General features: G+C 47.0%; 1 protein-coding gene across 1 annotated transcript in view; it reads left to right on the top strand.

The window, feature by feature from the left end:
* Positions 1-27,873, top strand: part of JAK1 (Janus kinase 1) — a 127,802-nt gene that overhangs the window by 88,822 nt on the left and 11,107 nt on the right. Inside the window, exons 5-16 of the mRNA XM_006934801.4 lie at positions 1,589-1,742; positions 5,267-5,430; positions 7,154-7,493; positions 9,032-9,217; positions 13,106-13,263; positions 13,753-13,876; positions 15,863-16,049; positions 21,532-21,638; positions 24,493-24,636; positions 25,379-25,466; positions 25,884-26,011; positions 26,629-26,764. Of these exons, the coding sequence (XP_006934863.1) occupies positions 1,589-1,742; positions 5,267-5,430; positions 7,154-7,493; positions 9,032-9,217; positions 13,106-13,263; positions 13,753-13,876; positions 15,863-16,049; positions 21,532-21,638; positions 24,493-24,636; positions 25,379-25,466; positions 25,884-26,011; positions 26,629-26,764 (1,916 nt within the window). The remainder of the gene's footprint in view (positions 1-1,588; positions 1,743-5,266; positions 5,431-7,153; positions 7,494-9,031; positions 9,218-13,105; positions 13,264-13,752; positions 13,877-15,862; positions 16,050-21,531; positions 21,639-24,492; positions 24,637-25,378; positions 25,467-25,883; positions 26,012-26,628; positions 26,765-27,873) is intronic.

The following is a 27,873-nucleotide window of genomic DNA, read 5'->3' as shown; positions in this document are numbered from 1 at the left end:
ACTGAGGCATCTGCCTCCACAGAGCTCATAGCGTTGTCCAGACTATTGCCATAGGCATCTGATTTGGTCTCTGTCATTTCAGTCCATCTTCCATGGGGCTTTCTTCCGGGGCATCCTCCCTGACGTGATCTTGCCTTGCCGTCTCCTCTGCTGCTCTCTCTGGTCCAGGCTCTAAAGCCTGGCATTTATTTATTCTGGCCCCAACTTCCCTTCCCAACCCTTTCTCCCTTCCCCTGGCAGTAGAGGATGGTTTTTCCCTTGTTTGGCACCTCATCAAAGGCTCCCTTATGTCCAGGGACATCTTATCTATTGGGCACAGTGCCTAGGGCTCATAATATTTTTAAAGACTCAGAAAAGTGTTTTAATTTCATTAAAACCAGAAAAAAAAAATCCAAGCTGGATTATATTTATCTTTATATCAACGTGGTTGTAAAATACAACTTTTAATATTTTTTTATGAAGGAAGGAAAAACTGGGCTCCATGAAAGTCACATTCTAGTCCCGCTTATGAGACATGCCCCTTGTATGTTTCTTTATTGTTATTGTTGGATTTGACTGGTTGCCATGTAGACATATAGACAAGGAACTCGCAAGGGTATGGAGACCAGGCCCTTTGAATCCCAGCCTGACAAAAGGGCCTGCCACTTGGAGGCGTTGCAAATACAGCTCAGTGACAGATGTCTGAGTTTAGTGGCAGCACTTTTTTGGGAGGAAATTTTATTTGTTGCTTCTTTATGCCACGGTGGTTTTGCCAGCACACGGGCACGTCAAGGGAGAAAGACCCAGGTACCAGTTGAATCTGTAACCTATAGATGGCCTGCGCCAGCTTGGCTCAGTCACTTTCACACGCTCAAGAACTCACTGCATTTCCCCTACAGGTGGCAGAGGCATGTAGTAGTTAAGAGAAGCGGCTTGGGGTCAGTTCACCTCACCTTTTGGAACCTCTGTTTTCCTTGGCTGTAAAATAGGAACAGTGAAACCTACCTTGAGCAGTTGCTGTAAGGATTAAATGGCATAAAGTGCTTATTAATTTTATTCACAGCACTGCAAGCTGCCGCTTGTAAGTAGTGCTCATGTATTTCTTCTATTTGTAACTCTATTCATTGTAAGATAAGCCATCAATTAAATAACAGCAGTCTGGGAAATAGGAAGTACTGCCACATTAACTGTGCATCTTGATTAGACAACGAAACTACATTTTCTTGAATAGAAATGTTAAAATGTCAATTAAATAGGTCTTGGATTCAAGGCAGGATAGCATTATTAAAGGTAAAGGGAGTTGCTGGGCCAGCTCTTGCATCTAGTCAGCATGTTTTCCTATTTAGGAAGACGTAGTGGAAAGTCAGTTTATCTCCTTGAGTCACAGACAGGTTCTGGCAGGATGCTGTTCAACAGAGTGCTTGTAAGAGCGAAAAGAAAAAGGACCTTCTAACCAGTGACGTGCTATACAGCGGAAAAGCAAGCAAACGCTTGCTTTCCAGGGAAATTTAGCCTCCGACATTGAGCACTCTGGGTACAACAAGGACACCTCTCCCATGCATTCGAATGTCCCCTTCCCCAAATTGACACTTATCTTCCTGCCTTCTAGGTTCTATTTCACCAACTGGCATGGGACCAATGATAATGAGCAGTCTGTATGGCGACATTCTCCGAAGAAGCAGAAAAATGGCTACGAGAAAAAAAAAGTTCCAGATGCAACCCCTCTCCTTGACGCCAGCTCCCTGGAGTATCTGTTTGCTCAGGTGAGAAGTCTGGGCCCGGGAGAAGCTGGAGGGCCCGGGATGGCTGAGGCATCACAGGTTCAGACCGCCTGGTGTGGGTGGACTCATTGGTGGCTAGGATGTTTTATGGCCTCCTCTCCTGCTCTGCTCTGTCTTATGGCTGTCCTTGCTGCCCTAGGACTTGCCCAGAACGAGGAGGGGAGAGGCAGCAGTTCGGCGTCCCAAGGGGCTGGTTGTCCCACTTGGGGATTTTCGAGGCATCGCTTCTTCCCTGTTCCTTTCTTTTTCCCCTACCTCCTATCATTTCACTTCTCATCTGCAGTGCCTCCCGTGGAGAGAGCAGAGGGAAGCTGCAGGTGAGGGAGGGTGTAGTTCAGTGGGGTGAATGGGGACATCTCAGCAGTCAGAGTAACGTTTGGGAAGGCAGGAGGTGGCCGCTCTGAGTCACAGTGGTAGTGGGGTGGGAAGATTAGACACTAGATAAAAGCCAGAAGAGAAGTTAGAGTTCCAGAATTGCATTCCCCAGAGATAACCAGCGTTTTTGGTGATCTGCTTCCTGATGTTACCATGCAGGTATATATTGTGTATCGTGTAGTTTTTTGAAAATACCCTATCATTTTTGTAAACTGCTTTTTTGTCCATTCTATTGATGATCTTTCAGATGTCAGTTAAAAATATAAATCTATGCTGTTTTAATGGCTTCATAATCATTCATTCATTCAACAAATATTTACTCCTGTATACTCTTTGCTGAGGCACTGCAAATACTATGGTGAACAAGACAGATGTGGTCTCTGCAAGCAGCAGATAAAAATCAAGCTGGGCAAACAGAAAACAAGTAAAATGATACATATGGAACACATAAGAATGGTCAGAAGTGCTATGAAGGAGAAAGCTTTTGTGATAGAGAATATAGAGAGGAGGTTTGATTGGGAAAGTCTGGTTTAAATAGTGTGATGGGAGAAGGTCTCTAAGGAGGTGACACTTCTGTGAATCTGGAAGAAGAAGGAGTCTGCAGTTCTAAGAAAGGAGAGGGGAAAATATTTCTTCTCCGTTAGAGCAGTTTCTCAACAGCACTACTGACATTTTGGGCTGGATGGTTTTTTGCTCTGAGGGACTGCCCTGTGTGTTGTATGACATTTACCCACATTCCTGGCCTCCACTCATTAGATGCCATCCCACCAATTGTGACAATCAAAACTGTCTCCAGACATTGCCAGATGTCCCCTATGGGGCAAAATCTCCCTGGTTGAAAGCATCTGATAGAGAGGGAACAGAATGTGGGAAGACTGTGAGGCAGGTGGGAGCTGAGAGGAGAGTCAGTGTGGCTGGAGGAGAGGAGGGTGATGGGAAGGAGTGTTACTGGTGGGGCTAGCGAGGAGCAGATCATGTGCCACGTTGGTCCACGTGAGACAAGATGCTGGTTTGGCTTAGTGGTGGTGGCAGTAGAGTTTGGAGAAAAATGGGGGACCTACAATTAATTCTGGAGGGAGAATTGATAGGATTTGCTGATCAGTTGGCTGCGCAAGGGGAGAGAATCCGAAGTATCAAAGGTGATTTTGAGGTTTCCATTTTGGGCCTTGTGTGATAGATAATGGAGTCGTTCCCTAAGTAGAGAAGGCAGGGAGGAGCAGGTTGGAGAAGGGTTGGGAATGAGGCATTCTCATTTGGAGATGCCTATGGAGAGATTTCAGGTAGGAAGTGAGTTTATAGAAGTGTTTATAGATGTGTTCTATTTCTTTAAGATATACTTTCACATGTGATTTTTATGTCCCAGTTATATTCCATTGCACAGCTTTAGTTTCTGGCCAGAAAACTGGCCATTTTCAGATCAATAGTTTTTTATTCAACCTCCCAGCTTTATATATTCAAAGGAATAGCGCACCATACTTCAAGAATAAGTATTGCATTAGAATCTGACCTCTCAGAGGTTCAGGAATGAGTTACTTGAGGTGGTTGTACAGTGATATTTACAGAAAATCACAGCCAATCAAAATAGTTTCAGATTTTGTTCTGCTTCTTCACACGTTGCCGGCAGAAATGATTCTTATTGGTCCTTAGTAGTTTGTGGAGGTTGACGGTGTCCTGTTCTTACCTGAGAGAAATAAATCCTATCTGGGAAAGAAAAACAGCCGCAGTGAGAACCCTCCATCCAGAAACCCCTAAACTAAAGTCCCTTCAGAGAAAGTGAGTGTCTCACTTATGTGGAAACAGCACCCCTAGATTTCACACTACCTCTGTTCCATCGAGAGAAAGGCTAAAGATTTCGGTGTGCTTGACATTAGTAAAGTTGAGTGGCTGCAGCACAGTGTTGATGAACCATAGCCCTGGAGTCACATCTAGGTTTGACTTTCCCCCACCACTTCCTGGGTCCCAGCTCCCACGGCATTCTGTCTTTCCACTTGACTTTGTTCTTTATAACTATATTATATTATATAGTTCTATATTAAAGAACTATATTAAATAACTATATATTAAAGTTCTATCTATATTAAAGAACTATTCTTTATAACTGTAACTATACTGATGTTCTATATTCCTGTTTGTTTATTCTTTCTTCTCAACATGGAATCTCCCTGAGGTCAGGAACACAGTTTGGCTTACTGCTATGTATACCCCTGGCCCCTAGAATAATATCTGGCCCATAATTGGTTCCCAGTAATCAATAATTACCACATGGGTGAGTGCAGTGATGTAGCTTTTGGGTGCCTTACATTCCTCATCTGTTAGGTAGAGATGATGGATGATGTCAGCACCTACGTCATAGGGTTGTTGAGAGGATTGAATGAAACAGTAAATAAAGGGAACCTAGCCCACAGTCTGGCACTGGGGCTAGGGTTTCACAAAGGGGAGGTAGCACTGACATCATCATTACTCTGTACAAGACAGGTGGTGTACTTGCACTCTGTAGAAGACAGGGACTGCTCTTTAGCTTTTTTGTTTTTGAAGCCCTCACTGGGTCTTGGAATGCTGTGCACTTCCAACGGGAGGGGGTATATTTTGGTGATATGTTTCACTACTAGAAACTTAACCAGCAGGTGTCGAAAAACTCCTGTGTGGCAATGGTTCACTTGCCCTTTCTCTAACTCACCATCAGAATGAGGTGTGATGTGCTGTCAGTTATACAGCCAGTGCCTAGGCTAGGATGTCTCAATCTATGTCTGTGGAATTAATGAGCCAACCCCAGCCAGGTGTCACCCTCCCTTGCCCTGGTGCTGTCCAAGCCCAGAATGTGCTGCCGGCCACGGTCATTTATAGGATAAGTCCTGCGAAAGGGCTCCACGTGTTTGTGCTATTCATCAGCAGCTCGCATGGTGCCCGGTAAACATTTGTTAAATAAATGAAATTTATTCCTGGGGAGAACATTTCCTGAGCCCCCTCATGCCCAACTTTTGAGAAGGAGCTTTGGTGCCAGAGAATCTATAAACCTCGTTCGTGTCATCGCTACTTTTCTGGATGGCACCTCCCTGTGTGGGGAACCTTTCTCTTAAGACTAGAGACACAGAAAATCTGGTGGTTCATTTCTTTTCACTTCTGCTCCTAAGGGACAATATGATTTGGTCAAATGCCTGGCTCCCATTCGAGACCCCAAGACCGAGCAGGATGGACACGATATTGAGAACGAGTGTCTGGGAATGGCTGTCCTGGCCATCTCCCACTACGCCATGATGAAGAAGATGCAATTGCCAGAACTGCCCAAGGACATCAGGTAAATCTTCCTGCTGGCTGAAGAGTTGATCGTGGGGACAGTGTTATTTTTATACGTTCCCTGACATCTCAGTTTAACCCCTGCCAGTTTTTGGCTGACCCCTGCTCTCTGCAGCGCCTAGATCTTTTTTAGAACATTTATAAAAGGTAGCACAATTACAATCGTGTCTTGATTTTGAACATGGGCTCATGACCTCAGAAATTTGCACTCCAGTGAAAGTTCTGGATGAGCGATACCAATCAAATTGGTGGCCCACATGCCTGCCCTTTGCCTCTCTTCCCGTGGTGGGCATTGCCATCTGTCACGGCGTTTTTTCCTTTTGTGCCGGAGCTGTCCTGAAATCCTTCTGAGTGTTGTTCTACAGGCAGCTACTGTCATCCACAGCCTGAACTGGAGTTCACTAGAGAGCTGTTTATCTGATGTGAAGGATAGTACCTCAAGAAAATGGCGTTTATTTAAAATAGCATTCATGATCAAGTCTTTGTGAAGGTGTCGTCAAACTGCATAATTTCTACCTATCTGTATAATATTTGTATGTATGTATTTACCAAGGAGTTGCTGTGAATGTCGTAAAAGAAGACAGATTCATTTTGAAGAACAAGTTAATATAGCTCTTTTATTTGAGATAGGCAGCATGCACCTTCCCATAAGCTTCCTTCTTGTATCTCGCCCTTGAGCAGAGTCTGGAGCAGGTGCCGGGCTGCCTCTCAGTGATGCAGGGCTGGTTAGATACATGCTGTACTGCTGCTTTCTCTTTTCTCCGTGACTTTTGCTCCGGGTACCTCCTCTTTACTTTTTCATGAGACAAAGGTAAAAAATGACACCTCTCCTCTGACCTTCCTCTCTATTACATTAATCTGAAATGTCACAATATCTGTTGGGGATAAATTCTAAACTTTACAATTTTCCACTGTCATGAAACCATTCGTGCAGCAGGGATTACCCAGGGCCAGATGCTGTCTCAGGCCTGAGAGTATTAGGCAGACTTGTCTCTCCACTGGTTTGGTTTCCAGTTTGTTCTTTCTTTCATGGGTGTTCATACTGTTCTTAAAACCGGCTCCTTCCAGCAGTCTGTCAGTTTGTCAAGACTCTTGTTAGTCATAGATACTTTCCTATTAGCACCTGCATAAGTAATTGATTGGTTTCCTTGCCAATCCATTTAATTCTTCTGGGACACTTCCACATGGCAGACACTAGGTCTTTTATATTTAATTGGATTTTATGTGCTTTTCCCATTTCTTGTAAAAGCAATATGTGATCTTTATAGAAAAATTATAAAACCTAAAAGTAGAGCCTACAGAGCATCTATAATCACTCTTGCCTCCTCTCACACCACCTTCTTTCTAACTGATGCTGAATCTTAATAACTGTTCATGTGAGTACTTAACGTGCACAGGAACAGTGACGCTGGCAAGCAAAAACACAGATAAGTCAATTTTGCTGCCCCCCTTTGCAACCCAGAATATTGGATGATACTTGTAGGAATTCCCATCTCAGTACAGTCTGTGAACATGTGCTTTTCTTTCTCTTTCAGTCCCTGTTCACCTCCATCTCCTTATGATTTTCAGCCTAGTGCTTACTCCATCTAAGACCCTCTGGGAGCAGGTCTTCCTTTCCTATGGGGCAGCACATGGAAGGAAGATTTCTAGACTAGGTTGGTTTCTGTACTACTCTATGCTGGCCTGTGCATGACATACAGACATATTTTCCTACTTTGTTTTAGCTACAAGCGATATATCCCAGAAACATTGAATAAGTCCATCAGGCAGAGGAATCTTCTCACCAGGATGCGGATAAATAACGTTTTCAAGGATTTCCTAAAGGAATTTAACAACAAGACCATCTGTGACAGCAGTGTATCTACTCATGACCTGAAGGTGAAATACCTGGCGACCTTGGAGACTTTGACAAAACATTATGGTGCTGAAATATTTGAGACTTCCATGTTACTGATTTCGTCAGAAAATGAGATGAATTGGTTTCATCCAGATGACAGTGGAAACATTCTCTATGAAGTGATGGTAACTGGAAATCTTGGAATCCAGTGGAGACAGAAACCAAATGTAAGTGGTGATAGGTGGCTGGTGGAAGAGACCATCCTGTGTCACATACCTATTCTGTTTATCCTGTTGGGATTACCCATTTGCATGTCCATCACCCCTGTCAGACAAGTGTCTTCAGGTTAGAGACCATGTATCATTCATCTTTTATTATCTTCACGAATATTTATTTATCCTAAATAAATATTTATTGAGTTCTGTAGGGAAATAGAGAAATGTAACAATAGCATATATAATATTAATAATAATGGCAGATATTTATTGAGCACTTACCATGTACTAAGTACTTTTCTAAGCATTTTACATGTATTACTCATTTATTCCTTAAAAAAAAAAAAACGAAAAAAAACAGAAGAAGAAGAAAGCCTTGAGGGGAGTCCTATCGTTGTCTCTATTCTATAGATGAACACAAAGAGGCCCAGAGAAGTTAAGAAACTTGCCCAAGGTCATAACTAACTAATAAACGATAGTGCCAAGAGTTGAATTTAGACTTCTGGCTCCGTGAGATAGGGTAATTGATTTTGCGATTTAAAGCTGCTTTTTTAAGTGTTTGTTGGATGAGGCAAGGGGGCAGAGTGGTTTAAAAGCATGGGTTTTAAACCTAAATAGTCCTGGTTCAGGTCCTAGCTCCACTATTTGTAGTTCTGTAGCTTTGGGCTTTCCTTCCCCTATATCAGCTACATATTACTCATCTGTAAAATGGAGGTGCTTAATGTATCTGCCTCATGGAGTTGTTGAGAGAACTGAATGTCAGTCAGCACAAAGCCCAGCATGTAATAAATGTTTGAAAACTATTATAGCTGCCATCATCATCGTTACAATTATCAATAATAATGTTAAAGCCAAGGCTATTTTTATTTTCTCCTGGTTTATTCATGCTAAAATAACAATGCCTAAAACTTATCCAAGTGCTTTTTATATAGTAGATACACTGTTAATGAGAACTAATCCTCAAAGAACCTGGTGAAATATAAGATCTGTTCTATGGACGGGGAACTGGAGGCTCAAATTGATGACCTAACTAGTTAATAACTGGCAGATTATTCAAGCATGGGATTCATATCTTCTTTTGAAAGTTTCATCTTGGATATTGTTAGAATGTTAAAAATAATCTGTGTTAGATTCTAAAAGGAGAAAGCTCATGTTCTGTGCAGCCACATTTGGGAAGAACATGTTCTCTGCCTGTGTTGAAATATCCATCAGTCCGGAAGTGAGAGGACCTGAGGGTGGATGCCTGTCTAGTGGGCAGTTATTTCCCTTTCTGACTTAACTGGTACAATAGAGATGATTTAAAGAGTTTAGTCAGAGTGCTCATTAAGGTCCCTGCCAGGTATAAAATCCCAAGATTCCCTGATGGGACACTAAACTGCCATCCTAAGCCCACATGTGCCACCTGTTCTAATTCCTGTGTAGATCCAGGCAGGCTGGCTTTCTTCTCCTTGAATGTAGCCTCTGTTTTAGTTTTCCAGAAGCGTTGACCTTTTTTGCCAATAGGAAATGAGAAAGCAACTTAACTCTGGCACTTTAATGCATCTTATCAGGTTGTTCCTGTTGAAAAGGAAAAAAACAAACTGAAATGGAAAAAGCTGGAAAATAAACACAAGAAGGATGAGGAGAAAAACAAAATCCGGGAAGAGTGGAACAATTTTTCTTACTTCCCTGAAATCACTCACATTGTAATAAAGGAGTGTGTGGTCAGCATCAATAAGCAGGACAATAAAAAAATGGTAAGTTTGCTCTGGAGGCAATTCTGTTTGGCTCCAGTGATAAGAGGCAGTGATAAGAGGCTGAGGACAGTTAGGCAGCACATGCTTGCAGAGCTCCTGTCCCAAGGAGAAAATCTGATGATTTTCTTTCTTTCTTCAGCCAGAAATCCCTCTTGCTGACATTGGCATTATCCATGTTGGTTTTTGAGTTATACTGGTACGTTCTGGAGCCTTTCTTTGGTCTTGCCAATGTGTATCTACTTTTCAGGATTTGCTGCTGTCCCAAAGACATTTTAGCATAAATACTTAGTTCACAAAAGTTAGTGGATTTGAAGGAAAACAAGATGGGTGAATGTTAGCATTTCCTCCCAAGGGCCCTGTGCAGCCTCTCCGCTGAGTTGGGGGAGCCTTCTGGGAAGAAGTCTCCAGGAAACCCCGCTTTGCACTTCAGGAGCCTGTCAGGCTGGTGGCTGTGCCCACAGTGGCAGTCCCCGTTACGGTGTCAGGCACACCCAAGTGACTCCGGACAGAGGAAGGGGTGTTCAATCTCACTTCCTCTTTTTTGGTATCACTTGAGGACATGATCTAGACAAGCAGGCCGCTTTTGGCAGGGGAAGTAGGAGCGCTGCCAAAATAAACATGTTTGTGTTGGGGAAGTCATGGCCAACAGCACGTGGAGAGCACAGGCAGTTGAGGCGGGCACTCATGGGGCGAAGGTAGTCAGCACCAGGGAAATACCACGCTTTGCCTTAAATGTGGCAAATACTCTGTCAAGAGGGTGACATAACACTCAGTGTTGGGAACGAATCTGGTGATAGGGTTGAGAACAGATGGTCACTCTTTTATAGCTGGGGTAACTTGCCTTCTTACACCTTTTAGATAGCAGTTTGGCAACACGTGCTAAAAGCCTTGAAAATACTTATATGTACCTCTATTTGGGAACTTAGTGCTGTTTTCCAGAAACAGAGATGAAGCCAGTGGTCTGTGCATGAGAATGTACCCGAACAGAATTTACAGAGTAAAATCACTGAAAATTACCCCAATCTACAATAATAGGAGAAGAGGAAAAATTCATCACAATTCACCTGAGTAGTAAAATACTATATAAACAAATTGTTATTTTTTTTTTAGTAATATGGAAAAATGCTTTGTAAATGGAAAAAAGGAGAATATTAAACTATCTACAGAATGGTACCAATTTTGTTCAAAACATTTTTAAAAGAAATGCATATATGTATATACACACACATGCTCTTAGAAAAATAAAGTATTAACAGCTATTAGGGTCCCTGGATGGTTAAGCACCTGACTCTTGATGTCAGCTCAGGTCATGATCCTATGGGCTCATGAGATTGAGCCCCGAGTGGGGCTCCAAGCACAGTGTGGAGTGGAGTTTCTCTCTCTCTCTCTCTGTCCCTCTCCCCACTCATGCTTGCACTCTCTCTCTTAAATAAATATTTTAAAATATATTAACAGCTGTTATTTATGGTGGGATTATGAATAATTTAAATATTTTTATTCTCATCTCCCCCCCCCCTTTTAAACAATAAACATAAGTTAATTTCATCAGGAAACTAGTGAAAAATAAAGTGAAGGGAGAAGCAATAGAGTCCAGATAGATGTTAGTGGGAAGATGGAGAATGTAGGGAGGAAGAAGATAAAAATGAGTGCCATTTATTCAGCATATCATAGCTATAAGCCTGGATTCTGTGCTGTGTCTATACTATTTTATTTAGTCCTTACAAGGATCTTAGATGTAGGAATTTTGGCTCTGTTTCTGGGCGGGGGGGGAGGGGAGGTCTAGACTGTGGAGAGGTGTGGAAACTCGTGCAGGGTCACGGAGTAAGAATGTGCAGCTCCAGCTCCAAAGCGTTCTCTTCCCCAGAGACTGCAGGGAGGAAGAGCTTGGCACAGCCGTGGTCGGGCTCTTCACCTCGGTCAGACCCTGAAGATGCATGTAGCAGAGGGGAGAAGCCACCGCCAGCTGGTACCGTGTCTGTGAGCCCGCCCCATCCTATCCTGGCTGACAGAGTCACGTCGGGCACTGCAGTCAGCGCCCGCTCGGACCACAGGGGCTGGCGAGTCTGTAACAGCTGCAGGAGGAAGGCGGGGAGAAATAAATACTTCATCTCCTCGTTACTGCATTTTCCTCTACAAATACTAGCTCTTACTACATGCCAGACACTTCCTGTTCTAAATGCTTTGTGAATGTAAATTCTTTCCATTTTCACCGACCTTATAGGTAGGTGTATTATTGTCCCTATTTTACAGAGGAGGAAACTGAGGCACAAAAAGCTTAGGTACCTTGCCCAAGGTCACACAGCTCTAAGATTAAACCATTTGAAATTGCCAATATTTGACAGTTTTTGACCTGTAAAAATGACGATTGCATGTGCTTAACCATAATAGCAAGTTGGAGATACTAAGATGTGAACCCACGTAAACCGACTCCAGAACCTGTGGGTTAACACTGTGTGATGCTTTCTCTTCTTTATCTCCTTCCCCTTTCCCTTGCCAGCCATGGGATTTCCAAGCCCTTTGACCAGGCAGTACTTTGGCTGCTGGTCTTTCAGGAAAGCATGATGCTAGCATGGTATCAAACTATATCTTGATTTATCTCTTCTCTCTGCCTCTTCTTGACGTCTCCCATTTCCTCAGACTTCTCTCAGGGAGGTGCTTATGTGGTCTCGGTCTTTTAGGTGATTGGGGGAAGGGCTGCCCGATTCAGACCATTTGCTCTGAATTTGCTCTTTGGGGATCTGCAGGTCAATGCCAGGTAACATGTGAAAGGAAGCACACTTAGCACAGAGTCTCCTTACTGAATAACCATCTCTGTGGTGGCCTTAGCCTCCTTGGCTCACAAGTCTAGAGCTGACCCTTCCTTTGGCAAGGTAGCTGTCATTAGCCCCACTTGCCTCCATCCTTTCTAGTTGCTTCTGTCCACCCCTTTCTCTTTCACTGATTTGTCTCCTTTGTCTGTTTTTCTTTGCCACCAGCCTGTCCTTTCTCCAGTACTACGGACAGAGTCTTATGCTCACATGCCATTCTGCCCTCAGAAGACTCAGGTGCTTTTTAATATTCTTGTGAGTCAAAGCTCTAAATGGCTTTCCATTCCCCCCTCCGTCAGGAGATGTTCCTGGTTGAGCCCATGGCTTCTCTCAGATAGTCAGTTTTTGTTCAGGGCTATATGACCAAGACAGAAAAAAATTCACCTGTCTTTATCTCCAGGCATTTTTTTTTTGAAAACCTTCTTTCTGTGGATATCCCCTCTCTCATCTCCATTTTTGCCTTTGTTCTCCCACTTTGAGTAAGACTCTCTGCCGCCTCCAAACCCTCAGAGGTCTCTGGACTTAATCTAGCAACCTCATCATTGTCTGGGACCATTCCTGGATTAAGACTTCGGAGTTTCACCTTCTAGACCACCTCCATATGAGATGAAGCATCTGTGCCTATGTTTCCTTTTCTGTAAAATGGGTGCTGAGTCAGTCATTGCTTAGTGCCAAGACCAGAGTACCACTTCCACATGCTCTGCTGCTCCTCCCTCCACTTTTTTTTTAAGCCCTCTGTACTTTTATACCTGAGGCAGGCTTGTTCCTCCATCTAGACCCCTGTGGCAGCCTCTCCATAGGTCTTCTGCCTGCCATAGCTGCCCATTCTGCCCTTCCTCCCATGCAAACACACCATACCTCATCTGGTAGTTTGAAGACACTAGATGAGCAAGTATGGAGAGTCAAAATCCTGTATAAATGCAAGGGGTACAGTTATTATCGGCAAAAAGTGCTTCCTTTTGAGGTCATGCCTCATCCATTGTGTTTTAAATGTCTTTTCACTCTGTACCTCCCCATAAAGTCAGCTGCTTGAGGTAGTAGGCACATGATGTAACCACGGGCATGTCTTCTCTCTCATCAGGAACTGAAGCTTTCGTCCCACGAGGAGGCCTTGTCCTTTGTGTCCCTGGTAGACGGCTACTTCCGGCTCACAGCAGATGCCCATCATTACCTCTGCACTGATGTGGCTCCCCCACTGATTGTCCACAACATACAGAATGGTTGTCACGGTCCCATCTGGTTGGTTCTGGAAACTTTTCAGTTCCCTTTGGTGTGAACGGAACCATATTTTAGTGATGGGATGTGTGGTGTCATCAGTTGATTAGGTTGGGACCAGTTGAGCATGTTGTTTAGGACTTTTTTGGTGCCCTCTTTTCCATCCCTCCCTGCTGTCTACTGGTCAGGCCTTCCTGCATCACCTTTGTGGGGGGGGATAGCTTCTGTCAAGCTGGAGACCACATGTGTAGGGAAGTCAGGGTCAAGCTGGGCTCAGTGCCTTAGATGGCAGACGAGTCCTCTTTCTAGACCTTGGAGACTTGATACATGTTGAGGCTCCTTGGCATCTCAGCTTGCCTCATGTGTCCTCTCAGACAGGACTTCAGGCCCCAGGTTGGGTAATGGGATGGGCGCATAGGACTTGAGCCAGCTTGGGAAAGTGGCTACTCCAAGGGATTTAGAGTGCTGTCATCGGTATGAGCTCTTTCTCCCTTTCCCTTTCTCTCCCTCTAGCACGGAATATGCCATCAATAAGTTGCGGCAAGAAGGAAGTGAGGAGGGAATGTATGTGCTGAGGTGGAGCTGTACCGACTTTGACAATATCCTCATGACTGTCACCTGCTTTGAAAAATCTGAGGTCAGTCAGGCCGAGTCATATTGGCCGCATGTGTTCAGTGCAGCCAGCCTAGGAGCTGCTGCAGAGAGGACCACCTGGGGGGAGGGCTGGGGTAGGGGTAAAAAAGCCCGGGGAGATAGACACTCAGAGAAATGCAGAGCAGGATGTTGAGCATTATAATTTTCTGAGAAAATCCCTGGCAGTTCTGACTGGAACAACCCCAGTCTTCAAAAGGAGACTTCCTGAGCAGCCAAACCCCAAAACTTTCCTCCTTGTGGCCCTTTCTTTCTTCCCTCAAGAGACCCATGTCAGGGATCCACGGCGGCTCTGGAAGGTAGAACGTGGCCAGAAAACCAGTTCAGACCAAACATTTGTCATTTAGTGCATTTGTTCGGTGACAGAATCTCAGACACAGAGCCACGTCTGTCTGTGGCACTCACCGGTACCAACCAGTGCCAGGAAGGCCAGCTTGGCAGCCTGGCCTAACACAGCTTTCCCTGGATGGTAGCTTCAGACATTTTAACGGACGACTTGCCGTGCCGTGGTTTGACAAGTGGAGATGACTCTACTTAGTGACTCTACAGTAGCTGGAAGCTAGCAACGATGTGAGAGATACCCAGAAAGCAAAGATAGAAACCAGAATTGTTGACCTTATCCCACTAGACTATAATACTCCCTTTGTCATTCATGCAATCTTAAATACAGGAAATGGAATATTTTAAAAGACCATGAGTTTTACAGAATTAGTCCAGACAGATACACTAGTGTTGACTGGGTTAGCACGAACTGGGAGAACTGGGATGGCAGGGGGTGGGGCTGCAAGGTGGAAGTGAGCACATTAGTGCACCATAGCCGTCAGACACTGGAAGGAAAAGTACTGGGGAAGCCCTGGGGACTAGACTCTGTTCAGAGGGGGAAGAGGAAATGGCAGAAGGAACCCAGGGCTGTCAAGTGTCTGGGTACCACTGCCTACCTGGGAGCCTTCCTATACAGCAAGGCCTCGTGGTTGATATGGCCACAGTGGGTCAGAACTTGTCAGCTTTGTTGTTTGGGCAGCATGCCTGTCTTCTACATTCATCAGTCTGTGAAGGGAGTATAATGTTGTTAATATGGATGGGCGCACGAGACAGCCTAACTGCCTTCTGAGGTGGAATGGGCTTGTGCTGGACCAGGAATGTCGATGACTCAGGAGTGTGGTCCGCCTGGTGTCAGATTACCTGGGGAAAACAGGATCATAGATACGATTACTGGCGCAGTTCATTTTAGCTCACCAGACGCTGTGCTGACCACTTTACATGTCCTCATTGAAACCTTATACTGACCCTGTGAGATTGACCCTGGCATTATCCCCATTGTACAGATGAATAAAACCCAAGGCTTTGCGATCTTGAACATCTTATCCTAGTATCTACCATAAGTAGATCTTTCCGACCTTCATCCTTAATGACTAAAATATTTATCTTTGTACAAAAAGTGCCCGTGAAGGAAGGCTGCTTATACTTCCTCTCTGTGGTACTATAGAATCTGGAAACGGACCAGACCATTGACCACCACCTCCCACAGGGGTTCTCCTCAAATAGATGCATGGCCTGGAAGGGCTCAGTTTGAGAGACTTCCTGGATAAATGTAGTTATAGTAATGATTATTTCATGCATAATAATATTTGCAAACCTTTACGAAGCACCTTCTAAGTTTTTTACTTTGTCATGCAGTCACAGCAACATTCCTGTGAGGTTGGTTTTTCATTGAACTCCATCTTACAGGTTTAAAACGGGGTGATGCTATTGTAGAAGTCCTGCTCTGTTAGGCTTTCTCTCTAGTGTTAACTCTCTTTGATCATTGTCTTCTTCTGGACTTATTTATTGTTTACTTGTTTGTAATAAATATTTATTTTTGAATAATTATAGATCTACAGAAATGTTACAGAGATAGTACATAGTTCCATATATCCTTATTCAGCTTCTCCTGTTGTTGACGCATTTGCCTGAGCCTTTTCTTGAATGGCAGGTGGTGGGTAGCCTGAAACAGTTCAAGAACTTTCAGATCGAGGTGCAGAAGGGCCGTTACAGCCTGCATGGCTCGGACCGCAGCTTCCCCAGCCTGGGGGACCTCATGAACCACCTCAAGAAACAGATCCTGCGGACGGACAACATCAGCTTCGTGCTGAAACGCTGCTGCCAGCCCAAGCCCCGAGGTCGGTCTCCCCTGGCCAGAGCTGGGCCCTGTCCCTTCGCTGATCCCCTTTGCCCCTTGCTGATGCTCTAAGACACGGATCAAGCAGAAGCTGCTGGTTGGTTTGAAGAAAGCGGCCCCTCCCCACAGTTTCTAGGTGTCCTTCATTTAGTTTTGTTACGAGTCTGTCCTGAACTTCAATCCTGGGCCTCAGGTGTCAGCATTGTCTATAGATAAAAACATACACCTTTTCTTAGCATCTCAGGCTTCGGAAAGAGCACGTTTAGGATTAGTAAACAGAAGCTTACCACTTTCCTCTTTAAGGTAAAATGTTCCCCTGTGAGTGGTTTATTTTCTGAGAAATGTTCCTAGTATATCCTCTGTGGGTCAAGAACTGTGGTAAACGCAGAGAATCAAATGCCTGACACTCAGGCCCCTCTCTCCAAGGGTTTCCAGTCTAACATAGAAAATGTTTCAGGTAAACAAGGCCACCGCACTACGTGATGGCTGTTTTCATCAACACCTACATATCAGACCTCAGGCTCGCAAAGAAGCGCGTGGTCAGAATCCCTGAGTCGTGGACTGGAAAGCTGCACAGAGGTGGATCTTGAGCCTCGTGTTGGACAGTTAGCCTGGCTACTAGATAAGGGCTTTTCCAACAAAGCATGTGTAGGGGCAGTGTGGTAGGCCAAAGCAGGAGCTGCAGAAGAACAGGGGCTGAAGGGCTAATGCATTCAGTGAAGTTAGAAAGAAGAGGTAGGATGGTATGCCTGGGCAGCTCAGCTGGTTGAACATTCAGCTCTTGATTTGGGCTCAGGTCATGATCCCAGGGTTATGGGATCGAGCCCTGCGTTGGGCTCGATGCTGAGCATGGAGCCTGCTTAAGATTCTCTTTCTCTCCCCAACCTGTGCTCTCTTTCTCTAAAATAAAATAGAGTAGGGTAGAATAGAATAGAATAAAATAAAAAGAAGGGGCTGATGAGACTGGGAGAGGGCAGATTTGGGTCCTAGGAGGCCTTGGATGCCATGCCAGGGAGCTGAGCGGGGAACCATAGGAGAGTCAGGGAATAAAGTGGATGGGGGGATGACGGACTCAGCTATTCTTTTTGAAGCCCCATGGTTAGTGTCACTGATATCCTGCAGGTGAATTCATCACCTCTTAGAATGTGAGAACTGGAAGGACAGTTAGGCATCACCTAGTCAAGTGCCCCATTTTAGAGGTGAGAAAATTGAGTCCTGTAGAAATGAAGTGAGTCTCACTGAAGGTCAGGTCAAAGAGGGGTTTGAGTGCCAGTCTACTCCAGATAGTTTTTTTGACATTCCCATAGTGTGAGGTGCTGCCCTACATGTGTCACATCCTTCCCTCAGAAGGGGTCAGGCCTCAAAGGGCAGGCAGCACATTTGGGACGGGCAGGCCCCAGTAAGTGTGGTCGAAGATACTCTGAGGAGTCTCTTTATCTGACACATCTTGTTCTTTTAAGGGAATTTGCCCGTGAGCCTTTATGTCAGGGGTGGGCAGAGGATGCAACACTGGGACAGAAAGGGTCCTGGGTTCTTGATGTTTGAATCACTGTTTGGTCTCCCAGCCACGGGGCTGCCACTGCACTCAGGGAAAGAGGAAGGTCTTGTGTTCTTGTTGATCAGATAGGGTTTCCTGCCAGCTTCGGGGGTAACTGCAGCCTTTGTTTTCATGCTTGAAGATGTTCCGCGAGGGTAAAAACACATCTGCCACTTGGCCCTGAGACCTTGGCCTCAGAGGGAGGTAGAATCTTAAAGCCCAACTACCCTATTTACTTACATAATCTCTCTTCCAGGTAGTACAGGCAGATTGGTGGTCTCCGGGTAAGGTTGGGGGGGATGGAGGGCAGCAGCCATACATAGTGAGAAGTGGCAGATGGGAGGCTGGGACAGGATTTCTTCCCTGGAATTAGCTGGGTAGGTCTCTGGTGTAGATTCCTGCCCCTCCCAGTCCAGACCAGGGAGCCAGTAGCCATGGCAGGAAAAGCACAGGAATGCATTGAATCCCTCTCTCATGGCTTCCCTTGGGGCCCCTGGAACTCCACACTGAATGTCCCTCCCACTTGAATATGAACTATTCAGACAGGCTCTGGGTCTGTCTTACCACGCTGTGACTCGTAGGGTGGGTACACAGCACCTGGCACAGAATCCACGTTCGCTGATGTCTGATAATTACGGCAGTAGCTACCATACTGCTGGGTACTTAACTAATTTCAAATGCTTTACGTGCATATTTGCATTTATTCCATCTGTACAATAGCTCTTTGTAGCTGTTACGGAGATGCGGAAATTGAAGCCCAGAGAAGCTCAGTGCCTTGCTAGTGGTGTCAGTACTAGTTATGATAAAAGTAGCAGCAAGTTATGATGACGATGGTGATGGTGATGGGTACTGTCATGTGCCAGGCCCTGTCATTTAATCTTCCATACAACCCGGAGTAAGTTGTAATCGCCATTGTGCTTGCCCAGGTAGTTCGAGCAGGAGTGGGGAATTGAACTCAAGTCCTCTGACCCACCTCAGATGGTCTTTTCCCTACATCACACTCTGCAAATGCACAGGGGCAGCCATTAACCCATGGCTGTGGGGCAGGGGCCAGTTCTCCTGACCTGGGGGAGAGGAGGGACTGACGGGGGGGCTTAGGGAGAAAGGAAGAACAAGCTCTGAGGATGAGGCTGGCTTCTGTGTGCCCTCAGAAGCCCTCTGTCTTCCCTCTACCACCTGCAAATTAGAGAAGTGAGGAAATCATGACTATTAAAGAAGGTCATTTTGGGTTCCTGAATGCCTCTGCCCTCCTAACTCTAAGGCTCTGATAGCCAGACTCTGACCTGGGTTTCTTACTTGAAAATGCAGCTGAGAAGCTCCTCATGGAATCAGTGAAAAGCAGGCAGCCCTCAGAGTGGATGTGACAGCAAAGCAAATCCACATCTCTGTGTCTGGTCCAGCCCCACCACCCCTCTCTAGGCCTGAGGGCGGCCATGTCAAGAAGGGGATAGGGACCCAGCAGGACTCACTGGCCTAGTCATCACTGACCCACATCCTCATCTGTGGAGTCACACTGGGTGTTTGATTTCTGCAGCCTTTCGCTCTGACGCTGAAAGCTTCTGCAGGCCGTTGCCAACCAGCTGGTACAAGGATGGTGACGCTGACCAGGATGTAACGTTGGTCTTAACCACAATAGCTACCAGTTTTGGAGTGCTCCCTAGATGCCAGGCGCTGAAGTGAGCCCCCCCCCCCCGCGCCGTGTGCATTCTCATTTATCCCTCACAGCAACCTCACAAGGGGCACAACTGTGTCTCCCATTTTTCCAGTGAGAAACCAGGCTTGGGGGGGTTTAGCGGCTTTCCCCACTCACATGGTTGACTTCAGTGCCACATTCCCCGTAGCAGCCATGCAGATCATCATCCCGTAAATGGTTCCTCTTTTCCTTCTCCTCTCTCAGTCCCAAAGCAGCTCTATTGCCCTGACTCTTCCCTGGGGACACTTTTCAAGTGGCCCTTTTTGATGTCTTTTCTCCACCAGGGCAGTCCTGAGTTGGCCTGTTTGAATCTGATTTTATCCAGGTGATTGCATGGAGTCAGGGTAACAGAATGGGGGAGAATAGACTCTGGAGAAAGGGTACCCAGAATGTGATCACAAGGGGAACCTGTGTCTGAACCTAGTTTCTGGCTCCCAGAACCTCCTCTGAGGTTGGTGTTATTACCATCCATGTTGCTGATGAGAAGATCAGTGTTCAGAGGAGTGGAAGGCACACTTGTCCAAGGCACACAGTAGGAGCAAAGACAATTTGAACATAGGAGGACACCAGTTCTCAACTCTTAACCACTATTGTACAGATTTTGTAGTAAGTAGATTTAAAAATCTAACTTATTTTTTTTTAATATTTTTTTTTTCAACGTTTATTTATTTTTGGGACAGAGAGAGACAGAGCATGAATGGGGGAGAGTCAGAGAGAGAGGGAGACACAGAATCTGAAACAGGCTCCAGGCTCTGAGCAGTCAGCACAGAGCCCGACGCGGGGCTTGAACTCACGGACCGCGAGATCGTGACCTGAGCCGAAGTCGGACGTTTTAAGCGACTGAGCCACCCAGGCGCCCCTATTACAAAATTTTTTAAGAACTTTTTTCGTCTTTGAGAGAGACAGTGCAAGCGGGGTAGGGGCAGAGAGAGAGAGAGGGAGACATAGATTCCGAAGCAGGCTCCAGGCTCTGAGCTGTCAGCACAGAGCCCGATGCCAGGCTCAAACCCACAGACTTTGGGATCGTGACCTGAGCCAAAGTTGGATGCTTAGGGGCGCCTGGGTGGCTCAGTCGGTTAAGTGTCCAACTTCAGCTCAGGTCATGATCTGATGGTTTGCGAGTTTGAGCCCCGTGTCGGGCTCTGTGCTGACAGCTCGGAGCCTGGAGCCTGCTTCGGATTCTGTGTCTCCCTCTCTCTCTGCCCCTCCTCTGCTCATGCTCTGTCTCTCACTCTCTCAAAAATAAGTGAACATTAAAAAAAATTAAAAGCAAAACAAAAAACAAAAAAAAGGAAAACAAACGTGCCCTGCAAGGAAGTGAGGACTTGAGAGACCATGTTTGAGTTACTTGGCCTAATGTAGGGACCTAGTACTTAGTGCTCATGGGTGGAGTTCTTCCAGGGTTCCAGAACCCTCTTACTGCCAGTCTGAATCTGGAAGGTGCTCTCTTTCCCCACAGTGACATAGCTCAAAGTGGCTCCATGGTGGGAAGTCTCCTTCTGTGGGTTATAAATTCCATCAGCCTCCTGTGCTCACCCTTGCCCAGCAGATTTTGTGAAGTGTTCAGTTTGCTGTTTGAATTAGTGGTATTTGGGGATGGTCTGCTCATAATCTGTACATTTAGATAGCACCTCCTTGGAGTCAGGCACTGCTGGGAGCCCAGAAAGGTTCAGGCACAACCTTCTCTCTGGATTACTTGCCCTGTTTTTTTACACAAAACCAGTGTTTTTTTACCTTCCTAACTCAGTTCCCCTCACTCCCTAGGCCCAACGTACTGCTTCTTCCTCCCTCTTCAGCTCTCATCCTTCATCCTGACTATTCATTCACACATTTAAGATACTTACTGAGTACCTACTATATTTACCAGGCTGTGGAGGTAGAGCAGGAAATAAGATAGATAGTGGCCCCTGCCTTCGGGGAGTTTCTGTTCTCAGATTTTAAAATTTCACTTCCTTAGGCAAACCTTCCCTGAGTTCTGCTGCCAGAACAGACCCTGCTCTCGCAACCTTGAGAGCAGCTGCACAAATGGGAGCTTTCCTTTCGATTGGTTGATTACTCGATTAGCTTAGGCTCTGTTATTTGCCTTAGCAGCTCCTGGAGGGCAGGAATCAGGTACTTAATAAATATTTGTTGAATGACTGAAGCAACAAATGTACAAATGTGTTCAGCAAGCTCCGTGGTTCGGCAGACGTTGGCCAACTGGGATCTTGGACCTTCGCTGCCCTGCTCAGTCTTCTTCGTTCTCTCCCGCAGAGATCTCCAATTTGCTGGTGGCTACTAAGAAAGCCCAGGAGTGGCAGCCTGTCTACTCTATGAGCCAGCTGAGTTTTGACCGGATCCTCAAGAAAGATATCGTGCAAGTGAGTCATTGCTAAGTTTCCTGGGTCCACCTTGGTCCTGCCTCCCCATGGCAAGCAGTCTGAGGATTTGGGGGACTGAAGTCTGGGTTTGGGGAAATCCTATTGGAAAAAACAAAAACAAAAAAACCGAGACTTTTCTTTTGTAGTTAAAGCTGTTCAGCCAGCACCCTGCCATTCTACCCAGCTTTGCTCATGTTCCCAAGAGACACTTTGTCTTTGAAGGAAATGGATTAGTCAGGCTTTGTGGGGTTATCTAGGGTTACAGGACCTTCCGGGGAGTGGTCTTCTGCAGATAGAAGGAGTTGGAGAACTTGGTGGGAATGCTGACAAGGCAAGAGTAGGGTGTCCATGGGGGGAGTCTGGGCTGATGACCCTCGTTAACCCACCACATGCTGTGACAGAGCACTTCTAAAGTTCAACCCTGGGCTTTCAGATGATGATTCCAAAGGGAGCAAAGCTGGGGGAATACAGAATACAGTAAGGAGGCAGGAGAACTGCCTTGAGAGATAGGTCCCTTGGACCATTGTCCCAGCTTGGGAGGCCTCTTGCCCAGAGTCTGCAGCTGTAGGCAGGCCCAGTTTCCCTTGTAGCTACCCTCGGGCTAAGGGTGTGAGGCCCAGGGCAAACCCCATGTTCTCTTCCATGCCCCTGCCCCAGTGGAGCATGGTGTGGAGCCACACACCAGGGAGGCCAAGGAGACAGCCTGCCAGCAGCCTTGGAGGGAAGGAACGTTTACTGCCTGGGAGAAACTGTGACACTTTGGAGGTGTTGGAGAATGAATTGTGGGCTCACGTCTACTAGGGAGCCTAATGGAAGGTGGCAGGCTTGGGGTTGGTTTGCTAGTATACTTTCTTAGGTTAATCCCTGAAACTGTTGGGCAGGGTTTCAGGGCATAGAGGTCCGCAGATGCAGCTGCCTCTCACTTCCCTTGATAAATCCTTCACTGAGGGCCAGATTGTGTCGTGTTCTGTCCTTCTGGTGGAGTTGGAGCTGTGGCCAGAGATTGAAATCACCAGAATGGCAGTACCCTGGGTTTTTTTCCTGCCTAAATTTGGTTCTGTACTTGGGCCGTTCCTTCTTTCCTTGCCTTTGAACCTCTGCACAGATCATAGCCACCCTCCGTGCCCCCGGCACTCATCTAGCCAACAGTGAGCACTTTCACATGTCACGCATGATGGCAACCCTTGGCGGGTGCACGGTGCACTGGAAGAGCCAACTTGCATCTTAAGTAGATAATCTCGTTACCAAGACACAAGTCCTAAGTAGGGAAATACAGCAGGATGTGGGACTGTCAGATGGGACCATGCCGCTTAGTCTCGGGAGGACAGAAATGGCTTCCTGGGAAAGCGGCATCCAAGCGGAGTCCCAGAGGATACACAGCAAGCACCAGACAAAGGCAGAGGGAGCAGCACGGAAGGAAGCCAATGTGTAACACGCAGGACCCTCCGTGGGGCGCTGTGGAGGCCTGTTGCCATGGCTTGGCTGCTGGGATAAGCAACCCTTCTGGGGAAGAGTAATTATTCTGCAAGCATATGGCTTTTACGGGATGTTCTGGGAACACAACTTCCCATAATCTTGATGAACCGCTTCATGACAGATGCAGCTTTAATGAATAGTCACAGGACCTCGCCAGGATATGGGAGACAGGGCAGATGCATCGCCACTGTGCTATGACAGATGACAAATAGTGGCATTTGTGCAAATTAATATACCCGATTAACGATTGTATACATTCCTGTAGGGGCAGGCTGATTCCAAGGGAATCCATTTTCTGCATTTACAGAACGTGCTGGCATAATAGAATAATAGCACCATAACTTAACAGACTTTGTGAGGTTAATGTCAGTAGCTTGAGAGTGCCTGAGTTTTGTGAATCACATTTTGGTTTCCCAATATTAAAAATGTTTAACTCAAAATTATTAAAGCTTGAACTGGGAGACTCCTTAGAGACAGATGATTATGTGCTAAGGGCTTTTTGCTTTTTGGGTATGAGGCTTTGAGTCCTCATAACGGTTATTTGGTGGTATTATTCTCTTTCATATGTGAGGATACTGAAGGCCCATCCTTCCAGTCTCTGCCTCTGCCTTGACCCCCTTCCCCCACTGTGGGATTGTGAGGGCAAGTCCACATGTAAATGCATCACAAATTTTAAAGCTTAGCACGCATGTGCATATACAGACACACACACTGGGTAGATAGCTGAAAAACGAACAAGTGCCTGGTCTAGAGGGCAATCAAACAGAACATATCAGCCAGCAGATCGTTTCTGCCATGATGTGCCAGACTCTGTACCTGGAGCCTTTATACCTGCCTCTTCACTTGATTCTAACACAGCCCTGGGAGGCAGGTACGATTGTTATCCCTGTTCACAGAAAGGGGTTGAGGAAAGAATGTCTCAAGTTAAATGGCCAGTGAGCAGTAGCATGATCACTAATAAGCCCCTTTTCTTTGTACCCTAGCCTGTAGTAGAGGAGCCCCCGTGGGGTCCTCTCTGAGTCCACTTTGGAGGTGAGGGTGGGGCTGCTGTCACTGGAGACTGTTGGTGGCGCTACTAGAAGTTTTATGATTGGTCAGGATTATGTTTTAGCCACAGGTTGTTTCCTGGAAGTAGAAGGGAAGGAACCGTTTGGGACTGTAACTGTCTCCTGGGGCCCAGGAAGTGCCACATCTGTGTTTGGTTAAATAGCTTTGTATTTCTTTTGGAGGCCTGACGGGGACAAGACATGGGGAGACTGTGATCTTTGGAGGCTCTTTTGCCTTTGCCCCACCCCTGCTGGTATTCTGTGTTCCCATTAAGTCCTCAGTGCAGCCCCAGAGAGGGGTCATCACCCCAACCTCCTGCTTCCTTCTCCAGGGAGAGCACCTTGGGAGAGGCACGCGGACGCATATCTACTCTGGAACCCTTCTGGATTACAAAGATGACGAAGGAACTTCCGAAGAAAAGAGAATAAAAGTGATCCTCAAAGTCTTAGACCCCAGCCACAGGGACATTTCTCTGGTAAGTGTCTCCTTCATAACCCCGTCCCCTCTTCTCCCCCAGTTCTGGAGCCAGTGGAGCACAGTGAGCTTGGAAGAACCTTTGTCTTTAGTTTGGTCTTGTGGTTTCCAGACTCCTCATCTAGTCTGGATGCCTTTCTTCGAGTACAGTCTGAGATAAAGCCGGCGTGGAAAATACGTGAAGGAGGATTGAAGATGAAGTGGGTTGAGCAGCCTGTCCCTTCCTGGCCCTCCCACTGTCCTCCTGTTTCCTATCTAGAGGTCCTTGTGGTGGAGCCCAGGACTCTACATAGTCCCTGGTGTATCACTTCACAGTCTACAGAATTAAAGCCCAGACGAGTAAAAGGACTTACCCAAGATCCCACAAACTGTTAGAGTGATAAAGCCAACTCTTGACTGAGATCTGCCTGGTTTTTTGTTTATTCTAACACAGTGCCAAACATTGTTATTTCTCAAAGTTTAATGGAGAGAAAGTGGTGGATGTGCATATCTAATGGGGAAATTGTCAGCTAGCCTCTCCTTCCAGCCTGGCTCTGTATCCTATTAGGTTGTCTAAATATGTCCCGTATCCCAGCCGGCTTAGCAATGCCTCTGGACAGGCAAGGCCAGGGGAGCAGTTTCAGGGCCTGGGATGACAGTGATGAGTTTTCCTGGGACCCGTTGACTTTCCTCTCAGCAGAGCCCCTTTGGCATCAGAGCAGTGGAGTCTGACCCTTAGCTTTCCTTGTCCTCTTCTCCCACAGGCCTTCTTTGAGGCAGCCAGCATGATGAGGCAGGTCTCCCACAAACACATCGTGTACCTCTATGGCGTCTGTGTCCGAGATGTGGAAAGTAAGTGTATTCGCTGTGGAAGGGGAGGTTGCCCTGGCTGGGAGCGTTGGCGCTGTGGGGATGACTCGGGGCTGATGCCACCTTTACCTTGCCTGGGCTTCTTGCCTCTTGCACCAGTTCTTGTGCTTAATAGTGGATGTGGAATTAAGCCCCATTTGTTTTTTTTCACTCATTTCTCGAACGTTTACTGTTGCCAGCCCTGACTGCACACTGTGCTGGACCCGGGAGGGTGGGGTGAGCACGCTGAGAGAGAAGAAGGCGTCTGGGCGGGGGCAGAGGTGTAAGCACTCATTCTGCTGTTTGCACCTCACAAGGATGGTTGTGTCCTCCCAAGCCGAGGACCAGTCAGTAAAGTGGGCTCCCCTCAGGGGGTGAGGGAAGATACTGTCCCTACTGTGGCTACTTTTGTGCCTGTAGATATCATGGTGGAGGAGTTTGTGGAGGGGGGGCCCCTGGATCTCTTCATGCACCGGAAAAGCGATGTCCTCACCACACCGTGGAAGTTTAAAGTTGCCAAACAACTGGCTAGTGCCTTGAGTTACTTGGTAAGTATGTTCTGGAGTCTGTGGTGGCCCCCATCAAGAACCAGAATGCCCGAGTGGGTGGTGGCAGGAAGGGACTCTGGTGAGGTGGGCTGGAGGGGCCTGGTCTCTGTGGTTAAACACAGGTGTGCCTGGTGCTTAGTGACCTCGACCTTGGTCATTTGGGGCTGTTCGTGTGCTTGTGTACGAATCCTGTTTTGATGGAAATTGTATCATGTCAGAGGACTGACTTCTGTACTGCACTGTAGGTAAGAGTGGAAATAGTGCGATTCTTATCACACGAATGAGTGAAACCGCCAGCGTCAGTAGTGCTTACCGTGGGTCAGCCGTTCAGGGGTCCTACACGTTCTCCTTGGTGTCATTCTCACAGAAGCCCTACGAGGCCCACTCTGCCATTATCCCCGTTTTACTGGTGAGGGGACCAGGGCGCAGGGCCATGGTGTAATACACCTGACTCACACAGATGACTGGGGAGAGAGCTAGGCTGCCCGGGCATGGCTGTCGCTGGGGAATATGGAGAGATGATGTGAGGAGCCAGGCTTGGAAACGGAGTGAAGGAAGGAGGGAAGACGGGCAGCCCCATGGGCAACTTGACTGAGTTCACCCTTCTCACTCTGCAGGAGGATAAAGACCTGGTCCACGGAAATGTGTGCACTAAAAACCTCCTCTTGGCCCGTGAGGGCATCGACAGTGAGTTCGGCCCGTTCATCAAGCTCAGTGACCCCGGCATCCCCATCACCGTGCTGTCCAGGCAAGGTGGGTCTCCCCTTTCCTCCCACCCCAGTTCCCATCTGTGCCCTTCACCCTTCCACCCTCCCTGTCCCCACCTGAATTAAGGTCAGGCCAGCAGGGAGAAGGGGGCTAGGGCTCTGGTGTGTTTCCTTTTAAGAAGGACACTTTAGCAGACAGGCATCTGGTGCTGCTGCTGTGCCCCAGGGGCCGAGGGAGATGTGGAGGGTAGGGAGGGCCAGTCCCTGCCCTCTGGGAGCTGTGTGGTAGGAGAAACTCACCCAAGGCACGTGTGGTCCTGACGATAAAAGAGCTGTGTTCGAGGTGCTGGGGTAGCACAGAGGGAGGCTGCTGGGCCCAGGGATGGTGACAGAGGTGTTGAGAGGAGCCGGGTCTCCTGGCCCTCCACTGTAGTTGGTGAGCTGTTGGGGGAGGCCCCCAAGTGATAGCTGTGCTCTTGTGGCCTTTGAATGAGGTCATCGTGAACTATAGGGCTGTGAAGGAAAAGACAGGCCCAGGAGCCAAGACACTGCAACCAGCACTGCCCAAGTAGTACTCTGCCTCTTAGCCTTCGAGGCCGTGTGTGGGATCTCATCGTGGCCCTGGCCTGTGACGGCCAGCCACCAAGCACAGTGCTGGGCTCTTAGAGTTTTGTTCAGTAGGTCAAAGAATGGGCTAAGTTTGGAAGGGAACCAGGATGAAAACAGGCCTTACAAATACAACTGAAATCATTCACTCCTTAGCAGGGAAATGGGAAGCATTCTTTAGTGCCTATGTAGTGCCCCTCACCCGCCCATCTCCCACCAGTCAGCAAAGATTCAGCCCTGAATCTGTCCCGGGACCTGTCCTCAGAAAGCACCTGGGGCGCAGACACTGGTGACTCCAGAACTAGTAGAGGAGCCTGGGTATCCCCGAGAGGTGCCGGTAAAATGCTATGGGCATTCAGAGACAGCAATATCACCTAGCTGGGGACAGGTGATTCAGGGAGGCAGTGGGATTTCATCTGGGCCTTGTGGGTCAGTGAGGTGGGCCTGACTGTGACTGCCTCTGTTTCCAGCAGGAGCCAGGAGGCTGTTGCTGGAGGCCACAGTGCTTGTTGAGGGACACAGCAGGGGTGTCTACTCAGATCACTAGCC

The sequence above is a fragment of the Felis catus genome, chromosome C1 (assembly GCF_018350175.1).
Source record: "Felis catus isolate Fca126 chromosome C1, F.catus_Fca126_mat1.0, whole genome shotgun sequence".
NCBI classification, from domain to species: domain Eukaryota; kingdom Metazoa; phylum Chordata; class Mammalia; order Carnivora; family Felidae; genus Felis; species Felis catus.
This window is presented reverse-complemented; position numbering and strand designations above follow the sequence as displayed.